This window comes from Delphinapterus leucas, chromosome 8 (assembly GCF_059928025.1).
Source record: "Delphinapterus leucas isolate spDelLeu-1000000601 "Yukka" chromosome 8, BTC_Dleu_Yukka2, whole genome shotgun sequence".
NCBI lineage: Eukaryota > Metazoa > Chordata > Mammalia > Artiodactyla > Monodontidae > Delphinapterus > Delphinapterus leucas.
This window is the reverse complement of record NC_143136.1, coordinates 61228777-61246229: the sequence shown is the minus strand read 5'-3', so window position 1 is coordinate 61246229 and position 17453 is coordinate 61228777. Positions and strand designations below refer to the sequence as shown.

The following is a 17453-nucleotide window of genomic DNA, read 5'->3' as shown; positions in this document are numbered from 1 at the left end:
TTTCCTTGTCTTAATTCTTTATTTGTGCATTAATAGTTCTTTTTTAATTTACTTATTTGACTACTTCTTTAAGTGTTTAGCTGTTTTCTTTGGATATGGATTACTGCAGATTGTTTATGACCGTGGAGTTTCAGTTTTATACCTCATTTTTTTTTAAGGGAGAAATGCTTCCCAATACATCAGATTACAAATCCTCACTCATAGCACTGACTGCTCATAATTGGCTACTTCGTATATCAGCAACTACAGGAAAAGTCCTTGAGAAAATATATCTTGCTTCATATTGCAAATTCAGGTATTAAGTGTGACTTTGTTATTTAAAATTTTATTATGAAAAATTGAGACTTGTGGCCTGGGATATTTCAAGTTTTTTTTTTAAAGTTTTCCATTGTATACATAGATCTCAGTTTAAAAACCTATTCTATTTTTCTCTCCTCATGACTACTTTTGAAGATCTGAGGATGGAGACCCTTTATCATTTATCTTTGTATTCCTCATAAGTAACTAACCTCTAGTAGTTGGCAGATACCCTTTCTTAAAAAAATTTACTTTTTACAAATAGTATTTTATATGTAGGATGTATTTTATGGTAGATTTTTCTGAAGGCTGGTCTGTTGCAGTTAAATTACCTACGTAATATAATCTAAGAACTTAATTTTTAACTAGTAATTTTATAAATTAGATATAAATTTTTGGAATGAATATGTGCATTCAAAATGTGAATGTAACATTTTCAATGCTTTTTGTAACTTCCACTTTAAATCAGGAATGGTTTTTTGTTTTCTAAGTTTTGAATACTGACAGATCAAATATAATTTTTATTCACTGAGACTCTAGAAGGATTAAAATTATATATATATTTAAAAATAGGAATAAATACGTATAAGGATCCAAGGGAATTCTTTTAGTTAGTTACTTGTTTTTAAAATAAACTGCTTTGATTTTATAATTTAAGTAACTGAAAAACTGTTCACTTTTAAAATATCTATTATATTTTTATTTTAAGTATAAGGAAATTGACACAAATGAATAAATTTCTTTTTATTCTTTTAAAAGATACTTGAGCTGGGACACTCCTCAAGAAGTCATTGCAGTCAAGTCAGCTCAGAGCAAAGGCTCAGCATTGGCCCAGCAGGTAGACATCTTTAAACATTCAATAAAATAAAGAATTTGTTTCCAGAGGAATTTGTCTGAAAACTTGTTATGAAAGAACTAATTATCTTTGATTTCTGAAGCATGCTATAAAAGTTGTTTACCACAAATTTAGGCAATTCCCTTCAAGCCACTCTGGGGAAGTACCACAGATTATTTTATATTTCATAACGGAAAGAAATTTGAACCTTGTTCTTCAGAGTAAAGGAGCTATCTTCTTCAAGCAGAGAAATCACTCGAGTTTTAATTGTTGATACTTTTTTCTATTTCTCTTTTCTCATGTTAGTGTAATACTGTTTTGTAATGCTAAATGATATGACCATGATAACTCTGTGTCTTTTGATTAGGCCCTTGATTATTAGAATTCCAATTCACAATATAAATTATGTTGTATAATAATACAATACAATATATTAATTTATATTATAATCTATTATATAGTATATAAATATATTTTGTCATACAGTATATAAAGTATGTTTTTGTAAAATATATTTTGTTGTTAAGAAACGTTTACTGTTATGCTTACTTCTATAGATTTTTGTGTATATGTAGTTTGTAGTATCTGAAGGGCTAAAGGCTTAGTGGACATATTTTGAACATGCAGGCCTTCCTGTTTAAGTAACTTTGCAATATAGATAGAGGAATGTTTTTAATTCATGAAAACAGTGTTTTTATTTTTTTAATTAAAAAAACTTTTTATAGAAGTATAGTTGATGTATGATATATGTTATAGATGTACAATATAGTGGTTCATGATTTGTAAAGGTTATACTCCATTTATAGTTCTTATAACATATTGGCTTTATTCCCCATGTTGTACAATATATCCTTGTAGTTTGTCTTATACATAATAGTTTGTACCTCGTAATCCCCTACCCCCATATTGCCCCTCCCCCACTTCCCTTTCCCCACTGGTAACCACTAGGAAAACAGCAGTTTTAAAATACTCTTGAGAGCTGCCTATGATTTTAGTCTTTCCTTTTAGGCAGGCATTCAACAACCTGTTTTGCTGTACCTTGCAGTGTTCCATGTGCTACCTTTTTCACTTATAGGGATTCTGGAGATCAACAAAAAGGTAGGAACTCATTTCTGATTTAATTGTAATACTAATTTTTTGACAGTAAGGTGTAATATCATTGTTTAATTATTTGTTTATTAGGTGTTTGGATTGGAAATGTTCCCTTGACTGTACAAAGCTTGCTGATTTAGTTTATTTCATATCAAAATACATGAGAACATTTGATGTGGGAAGAGAGTCTAATAGTCCCTTCATCTTTCTACATGTTTATTTATTTAGTTAGTTAGTTATCCTTGGCTGCTTTGGGTCTTCGTCGCTGCGCATGGGCTTTCTCTAGTTGTGTTGGGGGCTACTCTTCATTGCAGTGTGTGGGCTTCTCATTGCGGTGGCTTCTCTTGTTGTGGAGCACGGGCCTAGGCACGTGGGCTTCGGATAGTGTTGAGTACCAGTCATTAATATACCACTGTTCTATAAAATTATGAAATGAGTAAAATATTTTTTTCATTGGGAATATTCCAAAGCTTGTTAAAAATGATTATAAAGAAAGGTAAAAACCTGCAACAAAGTGCCTCATTTTAATTGCAAAGTATAGATCTAAAACTTGTTTTATGGTATATAAACAAGTCTTATAATTAAATATGTAAGTTCTTCAACTCATTCAGTGTTGGGTTTTGTTTTTATTTTTTGCGGTACACGGGCCTCTCACTGTTGTGGCCTCTCCCATTGTGGAGCACAGGCTCCAGACGCGCAGGCTCAGCGGCCACGGCTCACGGGCCTAGCTGCTCCGTGGCATGTGGGATCTTCGCGGACCGGGGCACGAACCCATGTCCCCTGCATCGGCAGGCAGACTCTCAACCACTGCGCCACCAGGGAAGCCCAGTGTTGGGTTTTATTGTTGTTGCCATTGTTCTTGATTTGTGGGGTGGTTATTTGGGAAGAAAGAAAGGACATATTTCCTGAGTAAAAGAATCAATAGTTTGCTAGTTTCCTTTAAAAAAATTGTTACTTAGTTTGGGTGAATAGTTATTTATTGGTCTATTCTACTAGTCTTTAATTAAGCACCTGAAGCATTATTGAGGCCAGGTCTTGAGGGTCCACTAATACTTATAAGCAAGCAAGATGAATGTATTTTAAAAATTTTATATAAGCATAATATACTAAACTGCATAAAGACTAAAGAATTAATTATTTATTAATTGTTCATTTTGTATCAGGCACTTTGAATATTTTACGACATATAATAATAGTGTAACATATAAAGTATTTAACTAGGAGGTTAAGCAGCTACCAAAATCCTAAAGGTAGTAAATGGAGAAGCTGGAATTTGAACTTAGATTTGACCCCAGAGTTTAAACCAAATTTTAAAATAAGAGTGGCTACTTTATTATAGCACTCATCATTTGAAAATACATTTGAATTAAACAAATCCTCCTTTCAAATTGGGGAATGAGGATCAGGGAATAAAAAGTCATAGGCTAGTCCAGAGCAAAGCAAACCATGATTATCCTTTTAAGAGATGACAAAAAACACAGCTCATAAGTGTAATTGTTCTCTTTGTGCTTGTGGATTAAGTAATTGTGTATACTTATTACAGTCTACAATAGGAGTGAACACTTAACAAAGTCATAAATTGTTTCTATTTATTCTTACATGTTCGAGATAATCATTTGAGGGATTTGATTTTGATTACAGTTATTTGAAATTGACGTATATCTTTCACTTACTATGCATAATAAGACTACCTACGGGCCAGGCTCAGAATGTACTTTAAGCTGTTTGTTGGGGTAGTAAATCTTTACTAAATGATTTGTCTTGAGTAGAAACAGAAACAGATTTTCACTGAATTTCTACTTGTTCTTTCTTTTTTATTTATTCATTTTTGGCTGCATTGAGTCTTTGTTGCTGCATGCAGACTTTCTCTAGTTGTGGCGAGCGGGGGTACTTGTTCTTTCATTGCTATGAATATTTGTTTATGTTAGTTGGCTTTTGTTAAATATTAAAATAGGCACAGAATCAAGTTCTTTTTAGAGCTCTGTGAAGCATCATGACAGGATCCAGTGCATAGAACAGAGACAGAAAGGGAACAATGAGCCAAAGCTTCTCAAGATCAGCTAGGCTAAATGTTTCTGGATGTATTTGGTTTTTAACATGTTCAGTTTTAACAGTATTAGATATTTAAAGAACAAGGTAATGATGAAATTCTCGAGTAGGCTATTTTTTATTAGAATTACTTTCTTAGACCCAATCTTTTCACCTCCAGCTAAAACATGTCCCTTTATAAATAACATTTTATGAAGAATAGGTCCCTGTATTTATTCTGCCGTGCATATTCTGCATGGTAGAATTAAATGGACTCAGTTTACACCTATGTCCATGAGGAAGAGGATTTGTTATTAAAAGATATTGACAAGACTGTGAAGCAAATGTATGCTGCTGCATCATTTTGAGGGGTATGTCTTACACTCCCATTAGTGCTTCAGTTTGAGACCCCAGTGGCTTACCACTCTGCCCTAATAACACCTTAGCTTCCAGTTTCTAAATTATAATTAAGTTATAATGTTAGGCAGCAGTGTTGTAGTGGTGGCCTGAATACTAAACAGATTCACAAACCACTGTGAAACTCAGAGGATTGGCCTTCTGGTCTTTTCTCAGGTGATATCTACCTTTCCCCTCAGATTTTCGGGAGCGTAACAGATGCCACCTTGTCTCATGGAATACTGATTGTGATGTACAGCTCGGGACTGGTCAGACTTTATAGCTTCCAAGCCATCACTGAACAGGTAGAGAAAACTGAAATTTGCCATATTGAAATTAACTTGAGATTTGGACTGAGGTATGAATTTTTTTTTTGAATTTTATTTTATTTATTTTTTTATACAGCAGGTTCTTATTAGTTATCCATTTAATACATATTAGTGTATTCATCAATCCCAATCTCCCAGTTCATCACACCACCACCCCCACCCCCCTCGCCACTTTCCCCCCTTGGTAGGACTGAGGTATGAATTTTTTAATGAGATGTTTTTAAAGTAAGGCACTGTGTAGATTTCAACTCTACAAAACTGTACAAATGCAGAAAGACAAAGTAGCCTTTAAAAGAGGGGTGGGAAGATAAACAGAAAGGCCCTTGAATAAATAAAGACATTTCCTCTGTCATATACATGTGAATTTGATTTTTTTCTCTCTCCAGACAGCAAATAAATAGGTGCTAAAGCCACCATTTTTGTTTTGTTTTGTTTTTAGTTCATGCAACAGAAACTTGACTTAGGGTGTGCATGCAGATGGGGTGGGACTACTGGAACTGTAGGAGAGGCTCCTTTTGGCATTCCTTGTAATATTAAAATCACAGGTATGGCTACTATATAGTACTTTCTTCACCTTAAAAATTAAGTGGTCATATTAATAGTTATTAATTGTAATCATCCAAATGTTTTTTGCATGATTTAATTATAAATTAATTCATTTTATTCCTATGCAGAGTATTCTTTGCTTTTGAATAGGCATTCACAAAAATCTGTTATTCATTTAGATAAAGGCCTGGGGGTGCTGGACCTTGCTTAGCCAGAGATCTGTTGCCTTTGGCAAGTTACTTTTACCTTTCTGGTCGTGATTTCCTTATCTGCAGAATAAGTTGCAGCAAATGATACCATCTTAGTTCCTTTATAACTTAAAATTTTACAGTTCTGTGAAATTTACCCAACTTAAAGATCAACAAAGCACAAAAAAATTATACATAATTTTATAAATATAATAAAAATGTTCTATATTTAATTAGCTTATCAACTTCAGCAGTTTATTAAAAGGAAATGAACTGCTACTCAAATTGAGCAATGTGTGTTAGATAAACCATGACTGACCAGAGTTCATCTCAGCAATACAAGAATTATTTAATGCAGACAGATGTAAAACTGATATGAATAAATTTAAAAAGATAATATATTTTGTTATCCTAATATTTGTTTATCTTTAGTCTTGGTTCATTAAGAATCATTCTTGGGACTTCCCTGGTGGCACAGTGGTTAAGACTCCAGGCTCCCAATGCAGGGGGCCCAGGTTTGATCCCTGGTTAGGGAACTAGATCCCACATGCATGCTGTAACTAAGAGTTTGCATGCCACAACTAAGGAGCCCGCCTGCCGCAATTAAGACCTGGGGCAGCCAAATAAATTTAAATAAATAAATATTTTTTAAAAAAAGAATCATTCTTTGTCATATTGAGGACATTTCCTTTTACTTCTAACCAATAAACATCACATATTTAGGTGAAACTCCAAAGGTTTTTCTAACATGGGTCAAAATAAGACAGTAATTTTTTTCTATTATTACTATTTAACATTACATCATCAACAGATCAAGAAACAAATGAAAGATTTAATTGTGAGAAAGGAGATGTTCTTTTTATTAGTAAATGACAGACTATAAAAACAGAGTCCAGTATAGCCATTATTCAAGAAACTCAAAATAAATATTCTAAAAATTACTCGGGGCTTTAGATGTCTTGGACAAGCTGAATTAGGCAGTTCTGTGATACCTCAGCCTCAGCAATACCTCCTATATTTGATACAAATATGCTAGCAGGAATCTATTAAGAATTTTAAAACTACAGGCTCCAGTAGTAACTACAATGTATTATTTTGAAGAGAGTTTCCCCAAATGGTACATTGTTCTCGTTGAAATGCAGATAGTAAGCAAATAAAGCAAAGAACAGGGTGATAAAAAAAGCTCATAGAGCCTTTGATTGTGCTGTGATTTTGGTCCCTGTTTGTAGAGAGAAGACTAGATTTGGGATCACAATCTTGGTCTGCTACTAGTAAGAGTGAAATTCCACTACTAACTGGTGGTTATGATAGTGAGCAAATTACTTAACCTCTCTGGGCCTCACTTTTATCAACTTTAAAATAATAACATTTGAAAATATCTGAAATCACATGCCATTGTAAAACAATACAGTGATTGTTGGACATTTAGCTTAGAAAAGTAGCATACTATGTTGGAAACTTTGAGTATTTTTTCAGACTATATTGACTGAAATCCTATTCATTTCTACAGATTTGTTTTTCAGGATCATTAAGCTCTGTACAAAATAATATTCCTTTTAACTGTAAATAACTTTTTTTAAAAAATGCAAAGCAATTCATTTTCATTACAGAAGAATTAGGAAATAATGATAAACAAAATAGAGAAAGTTTAAAATACTCATAGTCCTCCTGCATGGAATTAACTGTTATCACCTCAGTGTGTTTTTTTGGTAATCTTGTAATGTATATATGTCTGAAACCAAAAAAGAATCATACTGTGAATACTCCTTCATAACTTGCTTTTTAAAAAAATAATTAATTAATTAATTAAATAAAATAATGGCAATTCCCTGGTGGTCGAGTGGTTAGGACTCTGTTCTTCCACTACTGGGAGCCCAGGTTCTATCCCTGGTCAGGGAACTAAAATCCCACAAGCCACACGGTGCAGCCAAAAACAGAGAAAAGAAAAGAAATAATAAAATTATTAAAATAAAATAATTTAAAAAAACAACTCAAAGTATAATTTACATGCACTTAAATGCCCTCATTTTAACTGTACAATTTGAGTTTTGCCAAATGTTTATATCCATGAAACCACTACTACAATCAAGATTTAAAATCTTTTCATCGCTCCAAAATGTTCCCCTGTGCCCTTTCCAGTCAATTCCCTCCCCATCCCCAGCCTTAGGCAACCAATGAACCTGCTTTCTTTCACTCTAGTTTTCTAGAGTTTCATATAAATGGAAGCATATGATATGTACTTTTTTGTCTGGCTTCTTTCACTCACCATATTATTTTTGAGATTCATTGCATATTATTGCATATATCTGTAGCCTAACCCACTTTTAAATGTTAATATATTACAAATATTAATTTCCATCTAGATTATTTAATAGATGGTCTTATGAAACAAAGTTGGAGTTCTATCTTACTCTTTACATCAAAAGAAATAATAGATGGATCAAAGATTTAAAGTTCTATAAGAAAACTTAGAGAATCTTTTTATCTCAGAGTTGAGAAGAGCTTTCTGACGCAAACGCAGAGCCATTAAAGAAGGGATTGATAAATTTGGCTACATAAAAATAAAGTGCTGCAAGGTAAAAAACAAAAACAAAAGCACACACATAAACCAACTCAAAAATCAGACAACGAACAGGGGAAATATTTGCAACATACACTGTAAAGGGGTAATTTCCTCCTTATATATGAGTTCTACAGACCAGTAAGAAGAAGTGACTACAACAACAACAACAACAAAATGAGCAAAGGATATTGTTCAGAAGAAGAGGAAATATAAATGACTTTTAATTTGGGGAGGACAAAGCCCAACGTCACTGATAAGAGAAGTGCAAGTTAACACTATCATAAGATACTTCTTTTCAGATTCTCAAATATCAAAAAGTTAGGTAACAGCGTTGGTGAGAGTATAGAAGAGGCACTTTCATTTATTATTGGAGTCCCTTGGGGAGGACAATTTGTCAGTATGTTTCAAAATTTTAAATGCATATATTCCTTGAGCAATTCCATTTTTAGGAATTTATCCCAGATACATTCACATGTGTACAAAATGACAAATGTACAGTTACAACATTGTTTCTAACAGCAAAAGATTGGAAACAATGTATATTGATACACTGATAGGTGACATTAGTATTCTTTGATTGTTTGGCTATGTCATAAACTTAATTGTTAAAAAGAAACAGGAATTCTTTTTGCACTGGTATAGAGAAGTTTACAATATATATTAGTAAGTAAAAAAAGGAGTGCAAAACTATGTATATAAAAAACCTCATTTGTGTTAAGTATTCATATGCATATATTAAAAGTATAGATATATGAGTATATGCCTTTAGGATTGCTTGAAATATCTGGAAGGGCACACAGAAAACTGATAAATAGTAGTTATCTTTGAGGGATACAGATGGAAGGAAAACTTAGTTTTCATTGTATTTCTTCTGATGCTTTTTGAATGCAGTACTTATATTACCTTTGCCAAAGAGTGGTCCTGTGTATATATGTGCACACGCTAAACTCCTCAAGGTTTTAAGATCTCGACTTATGTACCTTAAACGCATGAACTGTAAATTTATTTAACCAGTTTACAATGGACATTTAGGTTGTTTTTAATTTTCTGTGATTATAAATAGTATAAGAATGTTCCTGTAATTATTAATGATCCTAAAATTTCCTCATCACAAGACATGGAATCAGCCATTCTCTGAGAACTCCTAGGCCCTTTCAATTGAGAATAGTATTAGAGATCAAAATTTGGGCTCTTGGGGCTAATGGGGACCCACCAGGGTTGTGGTGAGCAGAGTCATGCTGTGCTTTTGGGCTATTTTTAGCAACTGCTGGGAAAAGTATTTCTTTTTAAATACATCTTTTTGCATTGATTTTTTTTCCTATTTTGAATTCCTATCTTATATTCTCTACAACATACCTACTTAAATTTTAACGCCAAATTCAAACTCTTAATTGTATTTTTTTCTCTTTATAATTCTTCTTTTCCTCATCCACCATCATTTGGTAGCCACCATATTATCACACATGATGTTTATGTACCTTTCACAATTTACTGACTGATGTCCTTTGCCCATTTTTCTATTGGGGTGTCCATCATTTTCTTATTACTTAAAAAAGATTTCTTTATATATTAAGAATATTACCCTTCTCTTAAAAGGTTTTTAAATAAAGGTACTTTAAATATAGTTGATATGTTTATACTTATCTTTTCTTTCTCCTCAAGATTGTCAGTTTGTAAACTCACTTTTCATTATTTGTTGTTTTCCTTTGTATAGCTTTAAGTAGTAAATTGCCCTTATGAAGAAACCTAATAAGGCACACACTTCTGTGTGTAACATGTGATTTTTTGAGTGAATGGTCTCCCTAAGACAAGTCCCTTTACTGACAGTGGTGGCCTCATAAGCCAAAGATTAAACTCTCAAGTTAGAGGCATAAACAAAGGACTCTGATTAGTCACCTTCACAAACAGACCATGTGGTATTTCAGTAGGGCTGCCCCAAAGGAATTCTGGTCTTCATAAGCAGCACTACCTTCCATTTATACATGTCTCCAAAAGTAAGTCTGTTATGCTCTATATAAAATTAATTGTCATCAAAGAAGAAGACTAGGAAGCACTAACAGATAGTTCTTTTGTGTTGTCAGTCTGCAACAGACAGTGACTGACTGGATGTATCTAAACTACCTTAAAATTAACTTGTCTAATGATTATACTAGTAGTAGTGGCTATCCTTTGATAAAGCTTCCACGGTAACAGGACCCATCCTAAGTGGTTACTTTTCATTATTTCAGAAGTGGAAATCTTAAGCAACACTTCTTTTTGTAAAGCTTGCTAAATATAACCTGTGAGTCTAGAATATGAAGGTTCTCTTCCTCACATTTGAAGGAAGTATTAGACCTAATACCTTGTTGGATTGTTACGAGAGATGGAAATAGTATCTAACCAAGCCTTGTAGATAGCCGGTGCTTATTAAATGGCAGCTGCTTTTGTTAGGTATACTTTGTCATTTTTGCCATCATAAGCACCTTCAGCCCATTTTTTATCTCCATCCAGCTGCATGTCACACATATCCTGAAAACGGATGTCTGGAAAGTTGACTCATAACCTAACAGTTGTTTCCTATCAGATTTTTCTTTTCTTAAGACTATGGAAATAAGCAATAAGCCTCTTTCCTGATTGTATTTTCTTTCCTTGAACATAGTAATTTTTCATTAGTGGAAGTTCATAGATGATGCATGTAAAGGTTGAGTTCAGTTAATGAATGTTCCAAGGCTACCAGAATAAAGGAGCTAATACATTCCTTTTGTCCATCTCTGCAGATACACCACCACTGCTCTTTGAGGTGTCCTCCCTGGAGAATGCTTTTCAGATTGGAGGCCATCCTTGGCACTACATCATCACACCTAATAAGAAGAAACAAAAAGGAGTTTTCCATATTTGTGCCCTAAAGGACAATTCCTTGGTAAATCAAGGTGGTCAGACTTCAGTAGTAAATTTATATCAGAAATTCTTTATTCTCTACTTCTCTAATAGGTCCACAATCCTAAGAATTACTTTTTTGTTTGTATTGATAATTTGTAAACAACGTAAAGTACAGGAGAGTACAAAGAATATAGCAAACACTTGTATGTGCTACCCAGAATTTGAAACATTAACATTTGAAAATTCTCAGGACACCAAAGATTTATTAGGTTTTTTTGTCCTTACCATCTCCTTGATCCCATTTAAACATCTCTGAAGCTGCATAGTGGGAATCGTTGATGGAATGTATTCAGGCTGCCTCTGAAATTACTGGTGGAATGTGTAGTTGGTTCTGCTTCTTCATGGTTTGTTGCTCTTGGCTCTCTAGAGCAGAACCAGATAGAACTCTGTTGGTCACGGTATAAACACTGAAACACTTTGAGTTTTCAAGGATATTTTAAAGTTATATATGGCAGAATAGAAAGAAAGGGTATATGGCAAGACAAGACAAAAAATTACCCCTTGAGTTAATTTTTCTTTTTAAAAATGACTTAGGCATTGATTTATCATTTAATAAACATTATTGAGGGCTACTGTGTGCCAGACTTGGCTGGGGACACATTCTCTTCCCGCAAGTTGCTTATACTCTCAAAAGAAAGCAAATGTGTAGGGAAATAAGTTGCAGTCCGTTAAGTACAGTGATTGAGATAAGTACAAGAGTGAGTGCACAGAGGAGGGAGGTTCTGTCTTTGTTTTATATTGCTGATTTAGTTTAGTTTATTTCTGGAGCCTCTTGATACATCAAATGAACTTTTTATGAGGCAGACTCAGCTTATTCCACATGCTTCTCTTCCAGAATCTTTTTCCATCAGTCACTGTTGGACCCAGTGGCTTTGAGAGTCACAGGTCACCTTTCACCACACCGAAGACGTACACAGTCTTGGGTCCATTTATCTATTTCCTTTGGTGTCATGGCCACCAGGGAACGTGGTGTATATAGTGTGTTCTCGTTTTTTGTTTGTTTGTTTATCTTTTTGCAGGAGCATTCTTCCCTTCCATTTTCTCATTAACCTATCACATGTGGGAGCTCCTGTTTGGCCCAGCCCAGTGACATCCTCTTTTACAAATACGGACTGTTTCCCACAAGTCTGTGGTTTGATTATTCACCTCCCAGCAGTGGACATCCTTCAGCCACCAGGACCTGTCACATCTCTTTTTTGCTGAACTTTTCTATCTAGTCAAACCCTGCACAGTTCACATTCTAGACATTTAGTACATATTCTTCTTATGTAAGAACTGATGATACATATTCTTTTATATGTGTGTACAAAATGGCCTTCAACATCTACATCAAGCATGCCTGTCAAGTATTCTCCTTGTATGATTACTGATTATAACATTTAGTCAGATCTTATTTCAACATATTCATAAATAATTGCTAAATCCAGGGGAGTTTTCCGTCCTTTTGCTGGACAACTTTGTTGAGGTGATATTACCTTAATGATGCATATGTGCATTACCTCCCCACCTGTCAGTCAGAAAAATACATAACCCAAAAACATATATGTAGGCAAACTGAAGAATTCAGAAAATGATTCATAGCTTTCTATTAAACTGAGCTTTAAACTAGCATTTGAGCAAATAATAAAAACTACAGAAGCTGATAATAATGCTGCCTAGTATTTAACACAAAGAGAGATAATGTTTCTTTTGCATGTTGTATTTAGATATTATAATAAAGAGAATAGTCTCCTAAAGAAAGAAAGATATGGGGTTTTTTTTTGTGTGTATATATATATATATATATATATATATATATATACACATACATACACACACAGCATAAAAAAGTTTTATATTGGGCTTCCCTGGTGGCGCAGTAGTTGAGAGTCCGCCTGCCGATGCAGGGGACACGTGCCCCAGTCTGGGAAGATTCCACATGCCGCGGAGCGGCTAGGCCCGTGAGCCATGGCCGCTGGGCCTGCGCGTCCGAAGCCTGAGCTCCGCAATGGGAGAGGCCACAACAGTGAGAGGCCCACATACTGCAAAAAAAAAAAAAAAAAAAAAGTTAAACGAAGGAGCATTTGGAGCTAATGCCAAAATGTACATTGTTTTAGTGGTTGCAACAAAGATGTTTAATTGTATTGATTTTCTTATATGTAAAATGCAGTAATACCACCATTTCTATTAGAAATCGTTAGGATACTTATAAAAATTCTTAAAAAATTAAAATGCATGTGCTAATTTGATACCTAAAATGTGTTAAATTCCAATTTTTAAAAAAGTATGGCATACAAAGCACTTGTGATGTAACCTCAGCCTACCTCTCCAGTCTCATGGCTGGACACTCTACTTCTCAATTTAATTTTATCTGCTACTCGTGTTTGTGCATATACATGCTAAATGGATCAACACTTCTGTGCTTTTGATTTTGCTATCTCTTCTTTCTAGCCACTTTATTCTCATTTCAAGGCAGAGTTCAGGCTCCTGAAATTCTGCTTACTTGGGTTGGATGCTTGATAATATCCTGTGCATAGCTTGACCACTTTGTTTTCTACACTGCCTTATTCTATTTCTGTTTCTATCTCCCTTCTTGAATATGAGCTTCTTGATGACAAGGATTATGTTTAGTGCCTAGTGTGATACCTTAAACATTGTGTTCTGTCAGTATATGCTAATGGAATTAATAATTTTATATATCAGAAACTTTTATGAGTATCTAATAGGAAAGATGACATCATTTCATTTTACATTGGAAAAATTAAGTTAAGTGACTTGGATAAAGCCAGTGAAGTTAATATATCCATGCTGGTATTAGTCCCCAGTGCTCCTGTGTGTAAGGTAAAACATTTATTACATATGTGATCACATATGGAGGTATCTTTTTCTTTATTTTAATGTCTAAATATACTACTATGAAATCAATCTCTCTACTTACCTTAAGTGCTAAGCAGTATTAGACCGTTTCCTCAGCATTAGAGTTTAACATCTGACTTTTGCAAGGAGATTGTATGACCTATTTGGTTGCATGTTTATTTTTGTGCTATCTACTCTTCTGATTGACAGTTTGTTGAGGATAGGGAAGGGAGAAGGATGTTGTGGGGGACTGCATGTACATAATTATGGCAGAGTTAAATAATGGAAAATCCATGGACTTTGGAGTCTAATCTGCTGTTTATAGGTGCTGAATACTAAGCAAATGATTTATCCTCTTTGTGCATCAGTTTCCTCATCCATAAGATGGGGATAGCAATATATGCTTCAAGTATTGCTGAGATCAAAAGAAATAATGAGTATAAAACATCTAATGCAGTGCCAGACATACATTAGGTGCTTGAGATATGGTAACTTATTATTTGTGAGCTATAATATATAGTGCATGGTGCATCTATGAAATTTCTGAATTTAAATGTTCTGGATTTCTCAAGTTTGAGTGTCCTAATTCAGCCCTAATACACATCCCAGTTCAGCTGGTTAATGTTTTCTCTTCCTTTACTTTTGACTTACTGATCTATCACTGATGCTGGATTGGAAAAATTATTTTATTTTTCCTTAATTTTTATTTTCAATATTTTGTTCCAATTTCAGGCAAAAAACGGGGTCCAAGAAATGGAGTGTTGTTCTCTAGAATCTGACTGGATCTATTTCCATCCTGATGCTTCTGGTAGAATAATACATGTTGGCCCAAATCAGGTCAAGTGAGTATTTTCCTTAGTTACTTTAAAGTTAAAAGTAGCCTTTGGTAGTATTTATTGGCATCTTTATTTTTGCCAGCTAACTACTGAGCAAATTGTGGAAATAATTAACTTTTTGTAGGGTGCTTCCTCAGAGAATGGCATCTAGAAAACCTGACTTTATTCTTTCAACTTCATCATTACTGTTTGTAAATATTACATTTGAGTAAGTTCTTTGTTGGATGATAGATGACGTGTGAGGAAAAGATTACATATTGGTTCATCCTCATCAGGTCTTAATTCATTCTCCAGGATTAATGAGAGAGATGATTTATCTTTGTTCTAAAAGACAGCCTTGCTGCTGGAGAAGCAGCAGGTTGTTTGAAGTAAATATTGTTGTATTTAGTTTACCCACATCTTCCACACAGTTGACCTCTCCTTCCTTGAAACACTCTTCATTTGGCTTCCCTGACACCACAGTGCTCCTGAATATTTTCTTCCCTCTCTGATCTGTCTTTCTTAGTATCCATTCACGTTCTTTATCTTTTTTTTTTTTTTTTTTTGCTGTATGCGGGCCTCTCACTGTTGTGGCCTCTCCCATTGTGGAGCACAGGCTCCGGACGCACAAGCTCAGCGGCCATGGCTCACGGGCCCAGCCGCTCCATGGCATGTGGGATCTTCCCGGACCGGGGCACGAACCCGTGTCCCCTGCATCGGCAGGCGGACTCTCAACCACTGCGCCACCAGGGAAGCCCACGTTCTTTATCTTCTACTCAGACTTTAAGTCCTCAGGACTTAGACCCTCTTTTCTCACTCTTCGTTCCCTTTCTGCTTGATTCTCCTGTTTATTCCCTTGGTTTTAAAGATCTTGTATACACCAAAACTCCAAAATTTCTCTTAGCACAAACCTCTCATCTAAGTTTATGTCATAAGTCTGGAATCATTCTTGACACTTTCTTACCTTCTTGTCTTTCATCAGTATACGTGTACTTAAACACTCACTTGCATTTTCTCTCCCTCTCTCTCTCTCTCTCTCTCTCTCACACACACACACACACACACACAGAGACACACACAGACACGCACCATATATCCCATCAATCCAGTTTATTTTTCTACTAAACATTTCTTAAATCTGCCTCTTTCTGCCCTTGGCCACTGTCACCACCTTGGTCAGATCATTGTCATCACTAGCCTAGACTATAATATTTGCCTTCTTACAGGACTCCCAGGGATCTACTTTTTACTCTTTAAGTCTGTTTTCTTCTCAGCAGCTAGAGTGATTTTTAGAAACATTAACAAACACAAAAACCTAACCAAGTGAATTCTGCTTTTTAACCTTTTTATGACCTCCTATTGCGCTTAAGATAAAGACCAACATACTTAGCTGGTCTAAAAGATTCCTCCCACTCAGTTTACTTCAGTCATGCTGTCTTTTCACAAAGCTAAGGACCTGTTCCCTCTATTTGAAGTCTGTTTCCCCTGCCTGTTTTGCCTAATTTCTATTCATATTTTATGCCCCCTTAAATGTCCCTTTTTCAAAGAGTGCTTCCCTGGCACCCTTCATTAGATTAGCTGCCCCATCATATTTTCACTCTACCCACTATGTAATCTTCTGTAACACCTACAGCAATTTAAATTAATTATTTGTATGATTATCTGTTTGAATATCTAGGTTGAGAATCATGAGCTCCATGACAGGGAAAGAGTCTATCTTGTTGACACCTGTAACCCTGGCACTGAGCATAGGTCTTAATACAGAGTAGGTGCTCAGTAAGTATTTGTTGAATAAGAGTAGTGTCTGCATTCTTTATTTTGTATGCTCCATGATAATTAGTCTACTCTGAATCATTTATAAGGAGGATGAAGGGACTTAATGAAAAAAGATTATGAACTTTTATAAAAAGTCATAAAAAGTATGGTCAGCTTTAATAAACCTTACTCTTAATGTTTGTTACCACACATCTTTTATATTAGTTTGAGTTTAAGAAAATAAGGTCCACAAAGAGTGTGTGCCCTTTTGCTAGGTTTTAAAAGATAGGCACTCTTAAATATTGGCACTAATTAAGATAACTAATTAAGGAATTTAAAATGTAATCTGATTTCTTTGTCTCTGGCAAACTCTAAGGCCTCCAGTTCTCTCTGGCCACAGTGGCTGCTTCTCCCTGCTGTTCTCTTTGCCTGCATTTGAGACTTGAAGCTTTGAGGACATTGTGCTTTTGATGCTTGTTAATGCTGTGAACAGATTTGTGTAGGTGGTGAGAAAATTCTTTTACTCTCACTTGCTTAATAAGCTCGATCCGTGAGGTCATTTGCACTCAGAAAACTCAATCTTTAAATATAACCTTAAGAAAAAAGAAAAGAATTAAGTCATTTGCAGTTTTAAAATATTACTCTACTATGAAAACTCGGTTTAGAACTTAGTTGCTAATCCAGTCTATATTATATTTAACTCTGAGTGTTGTTCATTGATACCTCATTCTATCTTCAGAAATAAAAATGTAAATATCTACTATAATGCCATTGTTAAAGCTGAAATGTTGAAGACCTGCTGCAGGATGGTAGAGAGGAGGTTCTTTAGAGTAACTTTCATTAAGCCAGTTTGGA

General features: G+C 34.6%; 1 protein-coding gene and 1 long non-coding RNA gene across 8 annotated transcripts in view; one reads left to right on the top strand and one right to left on the bottom strand.

Moving 5' to 3' along the window:
* The window catches only part of DCAF17 (DDB1 and CUL4 associated factor 17), a 68244-nt gene that overhangs the window by 10005 nt on the left and 40786 nt on the right, over positions 1-17453 (top strand). For 6 of the 7 annotated variants that reach the window (XM_089916682.1, XM_089916680.1, XM_089916677.1 and 3 more), the window contains 7 exons: positions 159-295; positions 1057-1135; positions 2141-2230; positions 4849-4953; positions 5417-5522; positions 11031-11173; positions 14761-14870. In XM_089916682.1, coding sequence (XP_089772808.1) covers positions 165-295; positions 1057-1135; positions 2141-2230; positions 4849-4953; positions 5417-5522; positions 11031-11173; positions 14761-14870 — 764 coding nt within the window. In that variant the 5' untranslated portion in view covers positions 159-164. The remainder of the gene's footprint in view (positions 1-158; positions 296-1056; positions 1136-2140; positions 2231-4848; positions 4954-5416; positions 5523-11030; positions 11174-14760; positions 14871-17453) is intronic. The other variant, XM_089916681.1, reaches the window with a different exon arrangement.
* Positions 1365-17453, bottom strand: part of LOC111172860 (uncharacterized) — a 54810-nt gene continuing 38721 nt past the window's right edge. The window contains exons 3-4 of the long non-coding RNA XR_016394140.1: positions 11419-13214; positions 1365-11114 (exon numbers count right to left, since the gene is read on the bottom strand). This is a non-coding gene — a long non-coding RNA (uncharacterized LOC111172860). The remainder of the gene's footprint in view (positions 11115-11418; positions 13215-17453) is intronic.